Genomic DNA, 19,048 nt, shown 5'->3' with positions numbered 1-19,048 from the left:
AATATAAACAATTAACTGCATTGCCTTGTGAAGCAGGTGTGCCCTTTCCAGCAACCCCAAGCCAAGTACAGAGGGAGAAAACCACCAAAAGAAAAAACTTCTTGACTGGGCAATTAGCAGCCCCTTTTATACCCAGCTGCTGATGAGCCACACCTTGCTACACAACTTGCAGGAGTATCACATATTTTACCAACAACAATAAAAATACACAAACAGTTAGACAACAACATGTACAATTAAAACCATCACCCAAACAGCTCCATAACACAGTATCTACAATAAAACCAAATACCCCTACAAAACACCTAAAAAAAACCCCTAAAAAATCCCAAGCAACTCCCCCACCCAATTTCCTCCTTGGTCTCTCCCGGAACCTTTAAATAGTGTTCAGACCCCCTGGGGACACATTTGCCTGAACACACCTTGGAAGGACAAAAGAAGAAGAAACAGGTAAGTGACTGCTACACCACAAACCCACTTACGCAACTGTATATCTGCACCCATATTGGCAGTCACTGCATAAGTTAAATACCCACACTTTTCTTAACCACAGGTCAATTATATTCATGCTAACACTAGTTCTTTATTTTACAGAATCTGCCTGCCACACACCGCGTAGCTGCTCATGCCTAAAAGACAGTGCCATACTAATTATTAAAATACTCCATAAAGAATCAAGAAATATTATATAGCTTTGTAATTAATTAATTGAAATTAATTGCATTTTAAACACATTTCAATATTTAACATGAGAAATATTAATTTAAGTTTGGTTGATTAATGAATCAATATACATAAGCTTAAACTTCAAAATTTTATTTTCCCACCAGTCTACTACACAGACCAATGAAGGGTGGAAGTGCTCCTGTGATAAGCAAACTCCTGAAATTAAAGTTAAGCATCATAACTGGATAGTTTTAGTCAACATTAATGTCTCACTTAATATAGTTGGAAATTAATCATTCCCTCAGCTGTATTCCTTTATGTTGAAATGTGTTATGCTTGTTTTAACAGCTTATTTTGAATGAAAGAATTAAAATTAAATGACAAAAAGGAGCAAAAGTTCGTTCTCCATTTAACAGCTGCTTTTCCACAGCTGTGCTTCGCACTCTCGGCTGCTAGGCGACGTGAGCTACCCAGAGGTGAGGGCAGGTGACACTGATATGAAGGCTAGCCGCTCAATTCCGGCCTTTGCAGTCTTCGTGGGCTGGGTCCTTCGAGGGATGCGGCTCCTTAATTTGGACATTGTGCATCGATATAATCTGTATGCTTGGAATTCGTGCACTTAGAAACGTTCCACGGTGCAAAGTGTGATTAAAATGCATTAAAAATTTTAATTCGTTATTTTCCCCGTAATTAATCGAAATTAATGCGTTAAAGTCCCACCCCTAATAAATATTTAAGAGTCCTCATTTTTGAGTGCATGTCAAAAAGTGCTGAGTGCTAATAAAGTGCAAATGTGTCCCCACGTATAATGCCCAAACCATACAAATTAATATAAACAAGTAATGAAAAACGTTACACCACTCTAAATTGCCCACAGGTGTTAATGTGTGTGTGTGTGTGTGTGTGTGTGTGTGTGTGTGTGTGTGTGTGTGTGTGGATGGTTGTCTCTCTCTCTGTGTTGGCCCTGTGACAGGCTGGCGACCTGTTTAGGGTGTACCCTGAGGATGGATGGGATTGTGCAGTGAGGAGTGCTCGGACCTCTACATTGGAGAACCAAAGAGCCACTTCACCAATGCACGGCACAACATAGAAGAGCCACCTTGATGGGACGGGACTCTCTCATACATTGGCATCTAAAGGATAAAAGGGACTCTTTCCAGGATGCCAATGTTCACATTTTGGTCTGGGAAGACAAATGGTTTGGAAGAGGATTTAAAGAAGCATCTCTGTACACTGTGAAAAACCATCACTGCACAGAGGTGGATTACGAAACCAACTTCCCAGGCACCTCATCATCCACTCACATTTCTTCAGGTAACTTCAATAGGTCACTTGATGGGGCAAAGTCCCACATTGGTTTCATCTGAAACCACTGATTGGAATGACCCATGCCTTTTTTTACACCTTGGCGCATGTGATTATGCACATGACCAATAGTGGGTCAATGTCCAACTCCAGGGGACTACGCCCACTGGGGTATAAATAATATACTAAAATGAAGCTTCGAAGGAAACTTGCCATGGCTCTGTGTGGTCTGTGGTTATGAATCCAGCAGACAGAGGACAGTGGGAAATGAGACCCCTTCTGCATTTGACGTTTGGCGTATGGAGCCATAGTGAGAGCTTGGTTCAGTTTGCTGGCAATAAACTGGACTTGTTCCCAGCAGACTGTGAAAAGGCATCCAGAAATTCTGTTCATAGGTTTTATGGCTTTATGGGCAGAATTTCTGGATACATGTAAGGGCAGAGGGAGCCTGGTTTAGTGGTCTCAGGTTCTCACCTCTTCTTTTTGCTGATGTGATTTCACCGAACCACGACGTTCCCCTCCAGCTTGCACTGGAAAGGTTTACTGTTGAGTATGAAGCAACTGGGAGGCTGCATTAAGTTCTCAGTCAGGAAAGGGATGTGCACCTGCTCTGGAGGAATAAGTTGCTGCCCCAGGTGGAGGAGTTCAAGTAGCCTGGGTTCTTGTTCACAAGTGAGGGAAGGAAAAAGTGAGTGGTTGACAGACGGACTGCAGTTATATGTGTGCTGACCGGCATGTCATGGTGAACTCAGTGGGAATGCAGAGATGTTGATTTACAGGTCCATTTTCCATTCTCACCCTCATCATGGCCACAAGCTGTGGATAGTGACCAAACAGATGAGATCGTGGCTGTAAGCAGCAGAAGTCAACTTTATCTGGGGCTCTCAGAGGAAGGCGAGGACATGTTGTTGCTATGAGGTCACAAAAGTAACTTCATTTTCTTTGTCTTGCCTCATATTTGATGTTAATAACAATTATCTTACAGCATGCAGATGATGAGCAAATATGGTTCCCAGTGACATATCACAAAAATCAGCTGCATCACACAGCAGATAATAGCCAGGATATGTTACACTCACAACATATGCCTCATAGCACTGGCATTTAGCTTAATGGCCCTTTACAGTACTTATTTATCACTAGGAGTAAGTAATTAATGCAACTGGTGCTATTTATTAATTATTTTTTCACATCTGTTTCTTTATATAATGTCTTGTTCTAAAAGGTCTGTGAGCTCTGGCACCAACCAGCTTATTTCCATTCCTCAGGTCTCATCTGAGAACAGTTGCTCTGATTACTGACAGCAAAATTGAAATGAGACCCAACTGGAGACCAGAGGTTGCTTAATTTTTCAACCAAAATTGAGATCAGATACTTTTAGCCATAATGTGCTGAAGATTTAAAGCATTTAGGAAATTCGGTTTTGATCGACAGATGGTGGAGTCAAAGTAAATAAGTCACATTATTTATTAACTTTCAGTTATCTGTTTGTGGTGTGTAGCATAGTTAACATCTCCTGAAAAATACAAACCTGCCCTCCCACCATGTTCTACAAAAAAAACTCTGTGTTAAGGATATTACATTTTTAATTTTACTTGTGGATCACTTTAACTTTTTATCTTACTGTACGTTTAAAATATAATTGGAGATCCTCTGTGGCTCCCGGGAGTGTGGGTTGGCGTGGTGGGCCTGTCTGTTTCTCTCTGGGGGGTGGCTTGCCATGGTGGTGGTAGTGGGGGTCGTGTTGGCAGTGTGTGGGCTCCGTTGTTGCATCTGTGGGCAGGGTGGAGGTGATGTGGACGTTGGGGGTGGTGCAGCTGGGGGATGGGAGAGGGTAGACAGATCTTGATGGGTGGGCTTTGTGGCTCTCCCTTTCCCTTTCCCCTTCCCCTATCCTTCCCTTTATCTGGCCCCCCCTCAGCGCTGTGCAGGCCCGTTTGTATAGAGTCATGGTCCTCCCTGTGGGCCTGGTGCTCTGCCCCTGTGCCTGGCTCTCTGTTAAATAGTTTCAACAGATACACACTTTTTTATGTATTTGAGTAAAATTTTGTAAAAACTATAGTGACCAGCTTTTATAATATATAATGGTGATTTTTAAACAAAATGACATTAGCAAATCAAATTAGCCACCAGGGCTTCCTTTTGTCGAAGTTCTGCCGCAATGGCCAAAGCAAAAACTCGGGTGTGGGAGGAGTTTGGTGAGGCTATGGAAAAAGACTTTCGGACGGCATCGAAGCGATTCTGGCAAACCGTCAGGCGACTCAGGAGGGGAAAGCAGTGCTCCACTCACACGGTTTATAGTGTGGGTGGGGTGCTGCTGATTTCAACTGAGGCTATAGTCGGACGGTGGAAAGAGTACTTCGAGATGACTTGAACATTACTGGGGGTGAGGTTACTGAGGTAGTTAAACAACTCCTTGGTGGCAGGGCCCCTCGGGTGGATGAGATTCGCCCTGAGTTCCTGAAGGCTCTGGATGTTGTAGGGCTGTCTTGGTTGACACGCCTCTGCAACATCGCATGGAGATCTGGAGCAGTGCCATTGGATTGGCAGACCGGGGTGGTGGTCCCCATCTTTAAGAAGGGAGACCGAAGGTTGTGCTCCAACTTTCGGGGGATCACACTCCTCAGCCTCCCCGGAAAGGTCTATGCCAGGGTGCTGGAAAGGAGGGTCCATCCGTTAGTCGAACCTCATATTCAGGAGGAACAATGCGGTTTTCGTCCTGGTCACGGAACGCTGGACCAGCTCTTTATCCTCTCAAGGATATTCGAGTGTGCGTGGGAGTTTGCCCAACCAGTCTACATGTGCTTTGTGGACTTGGAGAAGGCATTCGACCGTGTCCCTCGGGGTATCCTTTGGGAGGTTCTGCAGGAGTATGGGGTGTCTGGCCCGTTGTTGCGGGCCATTCAGTCTCTGTACAACCGCAGTGAGAGCTTGGTCCGCATAGCCGGTAATACGTCGGATTCGTTTCCTGTGGGTGTTGGACTCCGTCAGGGCTGCCCTTTATCACCGATGCTGTTCATAATTTTTATGGACAGAATTTCTAGGCGTAGCCAGGTGGCGGAAGGCTTCTTCCTTGGTGGCCTCAGTGTCTCATCTCTGCTCTTTGCAGATGATGCGGTCCTGTTGGCTTCATCAGGGGGTGGCCTCCAGCTCGCAGTGAAACAGTTCGCAGCCGAGTGTGAAGCGGCCGGCATGAGAATCAGCACCTCTAAGTCTGAGGCCATGGTCCTCAGCCAGAAAAGGGTGGAGTGCCCTCTCTGGCTCAGGAACGAGTTCTTGCCCCAAGTGGAGGAGTTTGGGGCTGTTTCTGCAGTGATGCGGACGCTGCACCGGTCTGTCGTGGTGAAGAGGGAGCTTAGTGTAAAAGCGAAGCTCTCGATTTATTGGTCGATCTACGTTCCTACCCTCACCTATGGTCACAAGCTTTGGGTAGTGACCGAAAAAATAAGATCGCGAATACAAGCGGCAGAAATGAGTTTCCTTCGAAGGGTGGCTGGCCTCTCTCTTAGAGATAAAGTGAGGAGTGCGGCCATCCAGGAGGGGCTCAGAGTAGAGCTGCTGCTCCTCCATATTGAAAGGAGCCAGTTGAGGTGGCTCGGGCATCTGATTAGGATGCCTCCTGGCAGCCTCTTGGGTGAGGTGTTCCGGGCATGTCCCACCGGGAGGAGGCCCTGTGCTAGACCCAGGGCATGCTGGAGAGATCATATCTCTCGGCTGGCCTGGGAACGCCTTGGGGTCCCTCCGGATGAGCTGGAGGAGGTGGCTGGGGAGAGGGAAGCCTGGGCTTCTCTGCTTAGGCTCCTGCCCCCGCAACCCGGCCTCAGATAAGCGGAAGAGAATGGGTGGATGGATGGATGGATGATTCTGTTCATTATTTTTATGGACAGAATTTCTAAGCTTCCACTTTGGTGGCCTCAGAATCTCATCTGTTTTTGTGGATGATGTGGTCCAGCTTGCACTGGAGCATTTGCAGCTGAGTCTAAAGTGGCAGGTATGAGAGTTAGCACCTCTAAGTATGAGGCCATGGTCTTCAGCTGGAAAAGTATGGAGTGCCCACTCCGGGTCAGGGACGTGTTGCTGCCCCAAGTGGAGAAGTTTAAGTATTTTGCAGTCTTGTTCACCAGTGAGGGGACACCAGGACAGACCAAAGACACACTGGAGAGATTATATCTCTCGGCTACCCTGGGAACGTCTCGGTGTTCCCCCGAATATGCTTGTCAATGTGGCTGGGGAGAGGGAGGTCTGGTCTGCCCACTTGACTTGGCCTCAGATAAGCAAAGAAAATGGATGGATGGATCAATTTAATTTAATTTAATCCATCCAAGATAAAGCTCTGTTATTTATTTACTTGTTTGCTTGTTTTTTAATAGCTCATCTATTTTGATACTGGTAAGGCTTAAAGTTAGGGGTGTGGCTGCTGTGATGGACAGGCAGATGGTACCACAGGTTACTGTAGCCAGTTATCTGCAAGGCCTCACCTGTGCTAATTTGTGGGTGCCTTTTGGAGCATTTTAATAGAAATGTTTCCGACAAATATCATAGGCTGCTGTGTGGAAACACCTATCCAAGATTTTTGTGCGTCAGTTTTATTAATCTTTTACCTATTAATAATTAGCAGAGGTATGTGTAAAGTGCACCCATACCAATTATTCTTATATTTTGCTAACCAAACTTTGTCATATTAACTGAAGACTTCACCCCATGGTTCCAAAAGAACAACATGATGATGGCACTGAGACTTCAAAATGTGGAATCCAAATCCAATGGGGACATCATGACAGTCTATGTAACTTGCTCATTCCAGTTTTACTATTCTAACACAGATTATCACAAACTGAGAAAATGAACTATAATTAAATTAAAACAAACATGGAACTAGCCAGTATGACAAAAATTTATGTACCATAAATTCATAAGAAACTTAAAATCATTTGCTATAGCAAACCCAGAAATTCACTGACAAGGCCCTTTCTGCATGGTGCAATACTACTGGACAAGTGCAAACAATAGATGTACACAGAAGAAATAGTACTTTAAAATTCTGTTAAATGGTACTTATTACATTTGCAAAATAGCTGGATAATCCAAAAAAAAAAGTTTCAGTAACTTAAAAAGGAGAAAATGCAACAGAAAACCAATCATTTCCTGTAAGTGTAATTTTTATTAGAGGATTAGGTAGTGTAAACTTCATTTATCTTTGATTTGATTATTTGTGTTTATAGAATAAGAATGATCAAGTAAGATACGATTTGATGATTTTGATTGATGATATTTTGCAACACCGAAACTGAGTTATTGAAGGAAATGAGTTTTCATGAAGTTCATGGTATATGTGTACCCTTACCTTATGTACATTTACTTGCCTGAGAAATTTGTCTTCGACTGGAAGATAAACATAACTGATTAAAAATACGGAAGCTTATAATGTTTATTGTCATCAGGAACTTTGTGTTCTCACTGGGCAACAAACCACACTGATGGAGACTACACAATGATAGAAATGGAGACTACACAATGATAGAAATGGAGACGTTGAGGTCACCCTGTTGTTGAAATTCTGTTTTCCACATTTTGTTTTGTATATGATGTAACTAAGATTGATAAGCTGTGTCTATATCAAACTGTAAGCTGAACTAGAAGTGGTCAAAACTTCATGCTATCCCACACGGGGATGAGATGCAGTCCTGGCCCAGATTAATCTGTAAAACTGTTTGAAATGGCTTTATTAAATTTAATAATTGGACGTCTTATTCTGTTTGTGTCATTCCTGTTCAATAAACAAACATGCAGAAACCTAAAAGGCTTAAGCAACACTTAAGTGCCACTGTTTGAGGCGACGGTTTGTCGTGATTTGGCGCTATATAAATAAAATTGAATTGAATTGAACACTTATTTTTTAAATTTCTTCATAAGATATGATTTGATGATTTTGATGATATTTTGCAACACTGAAACTGAGTTTAAATGTTAGTTTATGTTTTTAAAAATCTCCAGGTAGCTCTGCTGTTCTCCTGGAGTGAAGAATTAAAAAAAATGGGTTGTTTCTGTGGAAGTGAAAGCAAGTCTGCTCCTTGCTCTCTCCAAGAAATTACACAGTATATTATCTGCAGCTTTAGCCACTACCCTAAAGGTACTTCATTTCCACATAAACATTACTGGAATGATTTCCTAAGTAGATAAACTGTTGATAGGCCAAGATCTCAACAGTAATTACATCATGTTTTATAGTACATAATCCCTGAGAAAATGATGAGAAGCTAGATGAAAGTGTGCATCAATCAAATGTAACAAACCCAATTATTGTCGTCCCTCCCTTCTTTTCTTCGCTGCTCACAGCCATCACACATCTCCCCATGACTCAATCCTGATACGGCAATTACAGCAGTGGAGAGTCTTTGCTAATAACTACAATCCAATCACTTCACAGTATGCACGGAAGGAAAGAAGACCCGCAATAAATAATGACAACCCACAATTTACTTGATATTGTTATTTTTACACTTGCCTCTTCAATATCAGGATCATAAAAGGCTTTAATATGGTTTGCTTCTTCAAGTTTCCCTCTAGTGCTATGGCACTCACACAGCACAGAGACTGTGCTGTCTCTATGTTCACAACATAAGTGCTGGCATAGGCATAGATTCTGAGGGGACGCAGGGGGCACATTTACAATTCATGCATTTATACCCACAAAAAACAAGCAAACATGAAAGCAGGGGATTTATTTTGCAAAAATGGTGCAACATTCCTCAGCAAAGCAACTATGCCTACAGTAGGGTGGGCATTGGATTTTTTTTTTAACCTCCAAAATATGAATTATAAGTGATGAGCATTCTGTGTTGAATATAATTATATACAACACAGATACAGTGTTGTGACATCAGTCAGCAGCTGCACAGCACCTCCTCTAGTGCCCTGCATATAAAAGCAGGTTAATAAGCATGTAGGAGCCAGAAGCAAAAAAGAGGAAGAGGTCGGAAATTAAGGTAAGTAATAAAATTATGTTGGCCGTCCTTAGCTTCAGCCAGCCTTGATAACATAGCTGATGTACATGATTTCTAAAATGTATTCAACAAAAGAGGTGCATCAAAGTGTCACATATTTTGAAAGTGCTCAAAATCTTGAACATGAGCAGAAATGTTGCTGAAATGTAAGCTTTTGAAACCAAACAACTGATAAATGAAATTATCTTAGAAGTGTACAGGTGCCTCACAAACAGAAATGAGGTTACTTTTCTGAAAAAAAGGCACCGGACACACTCTCTTCTCTCTGCTCCCATCAGGACGGTGTTACCACAGCCTGAGGACTAAGACTGCACTTATTGAAACAGCTGCAATAACATGCCCTCATGTAAATATCAGTGATTAGACTTTTATATTTTTACCATTTATGTATTTATATTTTTATCTTGAGTTAATTACTTATTTTATTTACTATTGGCTGCAAGTACAAAATACATTATAACTGCATATGATAAATAAACCTTATCTTACTCGATCAGTATATTAAAGTACTAAAGAAAATACAAAATGTAAATACTAGTTTGCCTTCTAACAGTCAGTTGAGGAGATTTTTACCCCTCCCATATTTGTGTGCTAATTACAGAGCTGAAGCTGACTGGCTTAGTTTAAAATAATGACTTAAGTGAACTAGCATGATTTTATCCAAATTTCAAGGAAAAAACCTAAACCCCAACTAACTAATCAACATGACATGTCTCTAAAAACAAAATTCAATTCAATTTTATTTATATAGCGCCAAATCACAACAAACAGTTGCCTCAAGGCGCTTTGTATTTTAGGTAAAGACTCTACAATAAAGGGCAGGGCCAATCCACCAATCAGACGGTTGTGATCACCTGCTTCCTACAGTCCGTGTGTCTTGGGCAAGATACTGAACCCCGAGATGCCCCAATGTATCCACTGGAGTGTGAATGCGTGAATGTTAAATAAAAGCCCTTAGTGATAGATACAGATAAGAGCACTGTATGACTGTGTGTGATTGGTGAGGGACACTAGTAGTAGAAAGCACTTTGAGTGCTTGAAATTGAGTAGAAAGGCACTATATAAGTACCAGTGTATTTACCATTGTAGGTGGTGCTCATTGTCAAATTTACTTATTAAAAATAAAAAATAACCAGTGCCAGTTTATATCAGCAGTAACTCCAGAAATAATTTAATGACAGAGCTTACTACAAACGAGCTGTTATTGGGCTTGTGTCTCTATAGTCTTTGTCCTGCTAAAACGTGGTTACAAAGTACTTTTAAGATGTATTTGTATCTTTTTCTCCTGCTGTGCAAATATTTAAAATAGACTAACCTGGCTTTAGAACTACAGACTGGTATTTCTGTATTGCAGCAGCTCCAACACTGTCAGCACTTGAAAAAGTCATGTAGTTTCTGCTAAATGCCACTCATGTCACATCAATAGTGAAATTAATAGTTCAATCTGATCAGCTTTGAGTATTTTCAGCAATCAGTTCTTAAAAGATATGTCAAGTTTAATGCTTCTGTTGTGGTTTCAGTATGTCAGACAGTCATTTAATTAAGATTTAGGTAAGTACTGAAGCAGAGATGAATCTGAAATTAAGTTAATAGAAATATACAGATCAGAAGTATTTTAAGTGTACCTTTAAATATTCTTCCTGATCTCCTTTCTTTTGTCACCATTTGAAATATAGACAAAAACACAATGTGTCTGATTAATTGTGTGAAGGGTGGCAGAGCTTTAAAACATGAAATCTTATTGGACAATCAATCAGTCAATTTTCTGAAAGTGCTCTAAAAAGAAAGGAGAGCTAAAGCAAAGCACTGAAGGATTTTTCAAAAGGAAGAGCTTAAAAATAATCACATCTTTTAAAAGAACCATTGTGTCTGAGAGCTGTTCTTCTATAATTGGTCACACACAAAGCACCATTTCAATTTGATTTGGCTATAAAGAGACATTTCAAGCAGCAATATTTAATTTGCACATTGCTGGCCCAAAAATGGCAGCAAGATGCAACTGAATTTTTGTAGATTTCATTAGACTGCAGTAATGTCGGACACTGACAGTGAACTGAACAGAGCAGTCTGATGTTTACCAACTGGGACAGTGTTCCACTTTATTTACTGCCAGTCCACAATTCACACTAAAAGCACACCTGTAAATGATGCTTGAAGGCACGGCAAACTTTCTGTTTCTTTATAATAGTTATGCTTATGTATGTACTGCTCATTGACGAACAGAGATGTCTGTGAAGAGACAACCTTTGTGTAACCTCTCTAAACGTTATGTGCTTTATTTGTAGAAGTGTGAAGGCAAAAGTTAACCACAGTCCTAATGTCACTCTCTGAAATGTATCTGAGTTTCATATTTGTGTACCTTGTTATTGAGAATTGATAAAAGACATTAAGAGTATGTCGGATTTTGATCCTCTTCTCTTGTCTGGTTTCATTATTTGTCTGCATGCACCAAGGCAGAAGCTTACAGACGTCTAAGTGTTTCAGTTACTTTCTTGTTCTCCGACACTCTTCCTGTACCATGTGCTTTCTGTGTGTAAAAATATGGAGCTTAGAGAGTCCTCAGTAGAGCACTTATGATTGCCCAGGCAAACTGTGACTGTCTCTCTTCTTGCAAGAATAAACCCTTTTTTAATTTTTTTTTTAGACCAGACTGATCATGTGCACTTGGTCTTTAGATAATTTTAGAATTTATCTAACACTTTCAATATCTCAAAAATACTTGTCATGCTCCACAATTGCTGTCATGTTGAAGTGGGAATGAACAAACTCTAAAGCTGGTCCAACAAAAAGGTAACTAGCTGACAAGATTCTTTCACTTGAAGAAATCTGTTATGAGGATTCTATGAAAACTAGAAGCGTTCCTTAATGTGACTTAATATTTGGGTTCAAGCTATGATTAACCTGATGTCCACAAGGGAAAAAACGAACCCTCTACTGTCTGTATGCTTGATTTGCACCCTTATCCATCAGCTACAGAGCAGACCACACATGGTAGCTTCAGTAATGCCAATCAGCCACAACAATCAATCCCTCAATCCCTAATCAATTGAATTCAGTTCAATTTTTAATAGAGATTAATACTGATTAAATGCAGTGTGATGCATAAGCAGAGAGTGAAAAGAGGTGAATGAAGGAGAAACACTCAGTGCCTCATGGGAACCCCCAGCAGCCTAGGCCTATTTCAGGATGACTAAGACAGGATGCAGGGTCACCTGATCCAGCCCTAACTATAAGCTTTATCATTTTTGGTGTTGTGGCGTACTGAGAGCATAACAACACATGTTATGGTCATCCACTGCATCCAGTCCTCCCTTCCAGCTGTCTTGACTTTGTCTTGGTGTTTGGGAATCCTAAATAAGAATGTGAGGCTGATGCTGCACTGTCCCTCATTATAATCTTGCACAAGTCATGGCTTCCAAAATATCATACAGCCAAAGCTCTGTGGTGATGGGCGAGTTGGGAAGCAGCAGGTGTGGATGCACTGGAAGCTGTAGTCACAAACCTGTGCATAGTGGAGTCTGGTCGACCCCTGTGTGACTGAGCAGACCTATTTAGGATTCACTCTGCTTGCCTCCATGGAGGAAGGGGCTAGAAAAGGTGCCCTAAACATAGCCTCCTTCAATATACCCTGGCCAGCAAACTGCAGTTGGTGGGGAGCCCACTTCAGTGGTCGAAATATAAAGAAAAATAAAGTCAAAGTGGAAGGTCTGCACATTACTAGACAATACAAAGGCAGACAGACCAAAAAGAACTGCACTGGTTGCCAAAGAACTTAACTGCCACAACATGGACATTGCAGCACTCAGTGAGACACATCTACCAGACAAGGGCCAGCTTACAGAATGTGGTGGGGAATACACATTCTCCTGGAGCGGTTGCAGCAGTTCTGAACATGGAGCAACAGGTGTTGGTTTTGCCATTAGGTCCAGGCTGGTTCAACAACTTTCTCAGCTTCCCAAAGGCATCAATGATCACCCGATGAAGCTCCAGCTCTCACTTGGAAACAATAACAATAATAAGGCCAAGGCTGTGTATAAGAGGAGGATTGAGGACTGTTTCCAGAGCCACGACTTCAGGCAGGTGTGGCAAGGGGTTCGGCATATTTTGAACTACAAACCCAGCCTGTTAGTTGATCAGAGTAACATCAATCTGGCAGAGGAGCTGAACAGCTTCTTTGCATGCTTTGAGGTACAGCAACCAGAGACAGCCATCCAACATCCATCAGCAGGCAGCAGCAGCATCCTCAGGCTGCAAGAGCAAGAGGTGAGGCGTATGCTGGAAACTGTGAACCCCAGGAAAGCTCTGGGGCCCGATGGTGTCTCTGGACGGATACTGAAGGTCTGTGCGGCTCAGCTGGCTGGTATTTTTACCAGCATTTTTAACCAGTCCCTGAGCCAGGCTGCTGTCCCTTCCTGCCTGAAGTCCTCCATTATCGTCCCCATCCCCAAGAAGAACACTATCAGAGGTTTGAATGACTACAGGCCAGTAGCACTCACACCAATTGTTATGAAGTGCTTTGAAAAGCTTGTCCGGGCTCACGTCATCTCCAGTCTCTCCCCCAGACTAGACCCCCACCAGTTTGCCTACAGAGCCAACCGGTCCACAGAGGACGCCATTGCCACGGCCCTCCACTCTGCCTTCTCTCACCTGGAGCAGGGGGGGAACTACGCTCGGCTGCTCTTTGTGGACTTCAGCTCGGCGTTTAACACCATCCTTCCTGGAAGACTGGTGACTAAACTGTCAGATCTGGGGATACCATGCTCCACCTGTCTTTGGATCAAGGACTTCCTGACAGACCGTTCCCAGAGGGTAAGAGTAGGTCCCCACCTCTCTTCAGCCATCAGCCTCAGCACCGGCTCTCCACAGGGCTGTGTGCTGAGTCCCCTACTCTTCACCCTCTACACACATGACTGCACCTCCATACATGCCAGTAACTGCATCATTAAGTTTGCGGATGACACCACTGTGGTGGGGCTCATATCAGGCGGGGATGAGTCAGCATACCGGGACGAGGTGCAGCGGCTGTCAAGGTGGTGCAGTGAGAATAACTTGATCCTGAACACCACTAAGACAAAGGAGATGGTAGTAGACTTTAGGAGGACAACACATGTCATTCAACCTCTGTTCATCGAGGGGGATGAAGTGGAGCTGGTTTCAGATTTTAGGTTCCTGGGAGTACATCTGCAGGATGATTTGACCTGGAGTATCAATACGACCAGCATTGTCAGGAAGGCCCAACAGAGACTGCATTTCCTGAGGGTTCTTAGGAGCAACTATCTGACCCAGAATCTGCTGGTGTCCTTCTACCGTTGCTCTGTAGAGAGCATCCTGACCTACTGTCTGTGCGTGTGGTTCAACAGCTGCACAGCAGCAGACAGGAAAACACTCCAGCGAATCATCAACACGGCTCAAAAGATCATAGGCTGTCCCCTGCCCTCCCTCCAGGAACTGTTCAATGCCCGCTGCCAGAGGAGGGCACAGAACATCCTCCAGGACCCCTCACACCCTGGACACTCCTTGTTTCAGCTACTGCCATCAGGCAGACGTTTCAGGACAATGAAGGCCAGAACAAACAGACTGAGGAACAGCTTTTATGCCAGGGCTATCATTGAACTGAACTCTGTGTGGTTTGGACAGTGATGTGGGGTGGTAGTGCTGACTGTGTGCGTGCGTTGGTGTGTGTATCGGGGCTAGATTCGTCTGTTAATTTACTATTGTGCACTGTATTTTAGTAATCATTTTTATCACTCATATTTTTATTATTTTATTATTTATTGTCTGAGGCACCTAGAAAGGAATGCATTTTAAATTTCGTTGTGCAACTTCTGTGTACAATGACAATAAAGATTCTGATTCTGATTCTAACAGTGTCGCGCTCCTCAGTGTGTATGTCCCAACGATGACCCACCCAGATGACATAAATGTTAAATGGACTAGTTCTTATATAGCGCTTTTCTACTCAGTCAGAGCACTCAAAGCGCTTACACAACATGTTTACATTCACCCATGCACTCTCATTCATACAAGCACTTCCATGTTTACTAAGCTAAGTGCTTTTTAATTAGCTAACATTCACACACATTCATACTCCGACAGGACGGTCGGAGAGCAACTTGGGGTTAAGTATCTTGCCCAAGGATACATTGGCATGTAACCTGGAGTAGCCAGGAATCGAACCGCTGACCTTCCGATCAATAGGTGACCTGCTCTACCTACTGAGCTACAGCCACCCCAAAGGACAGGTTGTACACAAAAATTGATGCTGTCATTGTATCAGTCCTGCAGTCTGAAAAAAGTATTGTTCTTGGAGACGTCAAAGTCAGAGTGTGGACAAACCATCAGACTTGGGAAAGGATCATCGGAACCCATGGCATTGGCAAATGCAACAGTAATGGTCTCCTGCTCCTCAAGAATTGATGCACATAAACTTGTCATTACAAACACCTTGTTTCGCATCCCCACACATAACAAAACAACCTGGATGAATCCACTTTCCAAGTGCTGGCATCACATAAACTATGTCATCACCAGGAAGAGAGATGTGCAAGGACGTAAGGTGACGAAGGCCATATGGACTGACCGCATCATTGTGGTCAAGTTTAAACTGTGTATCCTGCCTGCAAAATGACCCCAAGGCCACAAGACTGCCAAGAGACTGAAAATTGCCAATGTTTAAGAAAAAACACCCAACACAAAACTGGGAGATGCAAGACATGTGGTTCAGCAATAAGGTTTATGAAATCCAGGGCTTTTCAGTCAGACATAACACCAAATGCTTCTATAATAATTGAAGTCTGTGTATGGGCCCCAGTCCTCTGGATTCTTCCCCCGTCTCAGTGCAGATGGGATGAAGCTGCTAACAGAGAAGAGAATGATTCTGGAGAGACTTTGACCAGGTCCTTAACAGCCCAGCTTTAATCAACAATGAGGCTATTGATCACCTACGTTAGGTGGAAATCAATAAGAACCTTGCCAACATTCCCACACAGAAGGAAATCAGAAAGGCAATCAAGCAACTCTCCTGTGACAAAGCACCAAGAGCCTCTATGTTCTCCATCATGGTCTTCTCTCTCATGTTAACTGACACCTTTCATGATTGTCAGGATGGTATACGCATCAGATACAGGACTGATGGTGGACTATTCAACCTCAGGTGCTTGCGGGCTGTTACAAACGTGACAGAGACTATAATCAGAGACCTAATATTCCCTGATGACTGTGCTGTCAATGTCAACTCAGAGCAGATGATGCAGCACAAACTGGAGTGCTTCTCTTGTGAGACCTGGACTGTTTACAGTAACCATGCCAAACAGCTCAACTATTTTCATATGAGCTGTGTTTGCAGACTTCTCAACATCAGATGGCAGGACGAAATGCCAGACACAAAGGTCAAGGTCCTGGCCCAGGCCGGCATCCCTAGTGTCCGTGCTCTATTCCAAAAAGCCCAGGTCAGATGGGTTGGCTATGTCATCAGAATGGCAGATAAATTACTTACAAAACAGCTGCTGTATGGGAATCTGAGCCAGGGTGGGTGCACAGCAGGAGGACAAAAGTCTTTTGACTGCCTCAAAGTGTCCCTCAAGAGCATGGACATCAATCTCAGCTCCTGGGAATCACTGACTCTAGATCCTTCACACTGGTGGAACAAACTCCCCACAGGAGCCATATTATCAGAGACCAGACGTACAGCAGGAGTGCAGAGAAAATGCACTGCATGCAAGGCTCGAGCCATATCCACTCAACCTACAGCACCCACCATCACATGCGTCATTTGTAGGAGAGCCTTAAAGGCCTAGATTGGTCTTATGATCCACCTCCAGACCCAGAGTCACACACCAACCACTCAAGATTGAAGTTATGGTCATCTTCAACACCAAATGATGAAGATCATCTGAGGAGAGGGATTTTAAATTTGATTCTGAATTTAACAGGGAGCCAATGAAGAGAAGATAGTATGGGAGAAATCTGCTCCCTCTTCATAGTCTCTGTCAGTATGCTCGCTGCAGCATTTTGGATCAACTGAAGGCTTTTCAGGGAGCTTTCAGAACAACCTGATAGTAATGAATTACAATAGTCCAGATTAGATGTAATAAATGCATGAACTTGTTTTTCAACACCATTAAGACAGGATGTTTCTCATTTTAGAAATATTGCACAAATGCAAGAAAGTAGTCCTACATATTTGATTAATATGCAGATTGAAGGACACATCCTAGTCAAACTAATTCCAAGATTTCTCACAGTGTCACTGGAGGCCAAGGTAATGCCCTCTAGTGTGGGATTTGTAGGGCTGAGTACAATAGCTTCAGTTTTACCTGAATTTAGAAGCAGGAAATTAGAGGTCATGTAAGTTTTAAGAAACTCCTGCAGTTTAACTAATGAATTTGTGGCATGGATAGATAAAGCTGGGTATCATCTGCATAGCACTGAAAATGTACACTATGCCTTCTTATAATACTGCTTAAGGGAAGCATGTATAATGCAAATAGTTAGCAAATCCACAAAGACACAATGAGTGAATACTATGAATATAATTTACAGGTGATTCAGCAGAGAGTTTGCTTTGGATTAAGCATGTGAAGACTGTACTATGAAATAAATCATTATCTAAAGGTTTTGTAATTAAACAAACTACACAAAACAACACTATGTATTGGATCAGGAAGTGATAGAATACCGCAGTGAAAGGAAACACCACTGAGACATTTCCAGATGGCCAGCATGACAAGGACCAAAAATGGCTCAAGGATCATTAACAAACAGCCTGACCTGGCACTCAACTGTCCTTCAAATGACTTGGATGCCAGTCTGTTATTTATGCACCTGAATAAACCAGATCTATTGACCTCTTTTCTGTTACCATTTTCCACCAACTCAGCTTGGTTCTCACAGACGTCTCTTCTTGCCACAATGTTTTTGTGTATTACAGCATTTCTGTTATTTGAATTTAGATTAGATTAGAAATCCAAACTACACTAACAATAAAAGTGAAATAATAATTAATCTAAAAGTAGAATGTTCTTATTTCTTATTCTTATTTATTCAAAAACAAAACGTTTGGCCTTTTGAGCCCCTGTGCTTTCAGTGCCTTGGGGCAATTGCATACATTGACCAGAACCTTCATACTAGAGATCCCAATGTCAGTGAACAAAATACAGCCAGTATTTTATTTGACCAAACTGGAAAGAATCAAAGGAATGGTATTAAGTAATGATATATTAAGAAGACTATGCAATGCTGTTTAAAAGAGCCACAAAAATGGACAGTAGACCTCTGCGCTACACAATTCACCCACAGGGAATGTCACTTTTTAAGAAAAATATATATATTTTTTTGGTTTTGATAGAAACTAACATGATATAATCCAGTTGTGAACAAAATGTAAAGTCTGTTTAAGATCTGAAAGAAAAATTGTCATACCAATATTGTGGAGACAATCAGAGATCGATTGGACAAGGAATCAGAGACATTGGTTGTCTTCCCTTTCTGGTTGTCTGTCATGTTCAAGCCGCTTGGAGGGTCCCAGGTACCAATCTGTAAAACAAATATTTAATTTTTCTTGTTATGGTTCCAGAACAGGCAGATAGAGCACATGTAAAGTCCAGTTATACAGACACACAAAAACAGAATGGACATTGCATGAATAATGTTGGGTTTAGCTACATCACATATTGATATTTATTTAAAAACTATTCGGCTTTCCTCTATGTTATGGTCCCTGGGTCGATTTCTTGTGGTTCTAAGATGGGATCATATTCCTTGTTTCTGTTAATGGTGTTTTGTGTTTCCTTGTGTTTATGAGTTTTATTATTTTGACTCCTGGTGTTGGTTTCCTGTTTTATTAATTGTGCCACTACTCTTAGTTATTTATGTCTTCAGGTTTAATAGTTTGTCTTTGCATTTCCATCCTGTTCCCTCAGTCTTGTCTTTGTCTTGCCTCCATGTTAATATTTCCTATTTTATTTTGGTAATCAATTTTCCATGTGCTTGGTGTTCAGTTTTATTTTCCCCAGTCGTTTTTCCCCACTCAGTTTCAGGTGCCCCACCAGGCCCTCCAGGTGTTTCCTTTCTGC

General features: G+C 42.3%; 1 protein-coding gene across 1 annotated transcript in view; it reads right to left on the bottom strand.

Annotated features, from left to right (window-relative positions):
- The window catches only part of LOC115776876 (glutamate receptor ionotropic, kainate 2), a 413,631-nt gene that overhangs the window by 140,147 nt on the left and 254,436 nt on the right, over positions 1-19,048 (bottom strand). The window contains exon 10 of the mRNA XM_030724665.1: positions 18,396-18,509. Within this exon, the coding sequence (XP_030580525.1) occupies positions 18,396-18,509 (114 nt within the window). The remainder of the gene's footprint in view (positions 1-18,395; positions 18,510-19,048) is intronic.

The sequence above is a fragment of the Archocentrus centrarchus genome, unplaced genomic scaffold (assembly GCF_007364275.1).
Source record: "Archocentrus centrarchus isolate MPI-CPG fArcCen1 unplaced genomic scaffold, fArcCen1 scaffold_40_ctg1, whole genome shotgun sequence".
Taxonomy (NCBI): Eukaryota; Metazoa; Chordata; class Actinopteri; order Cichliformes; family Cichlidae; genus Archocentrus; species Archocentrus centrarchus.
This window is presented reverse-complemented; position numbering and strand designations above follow the sequence as displayed.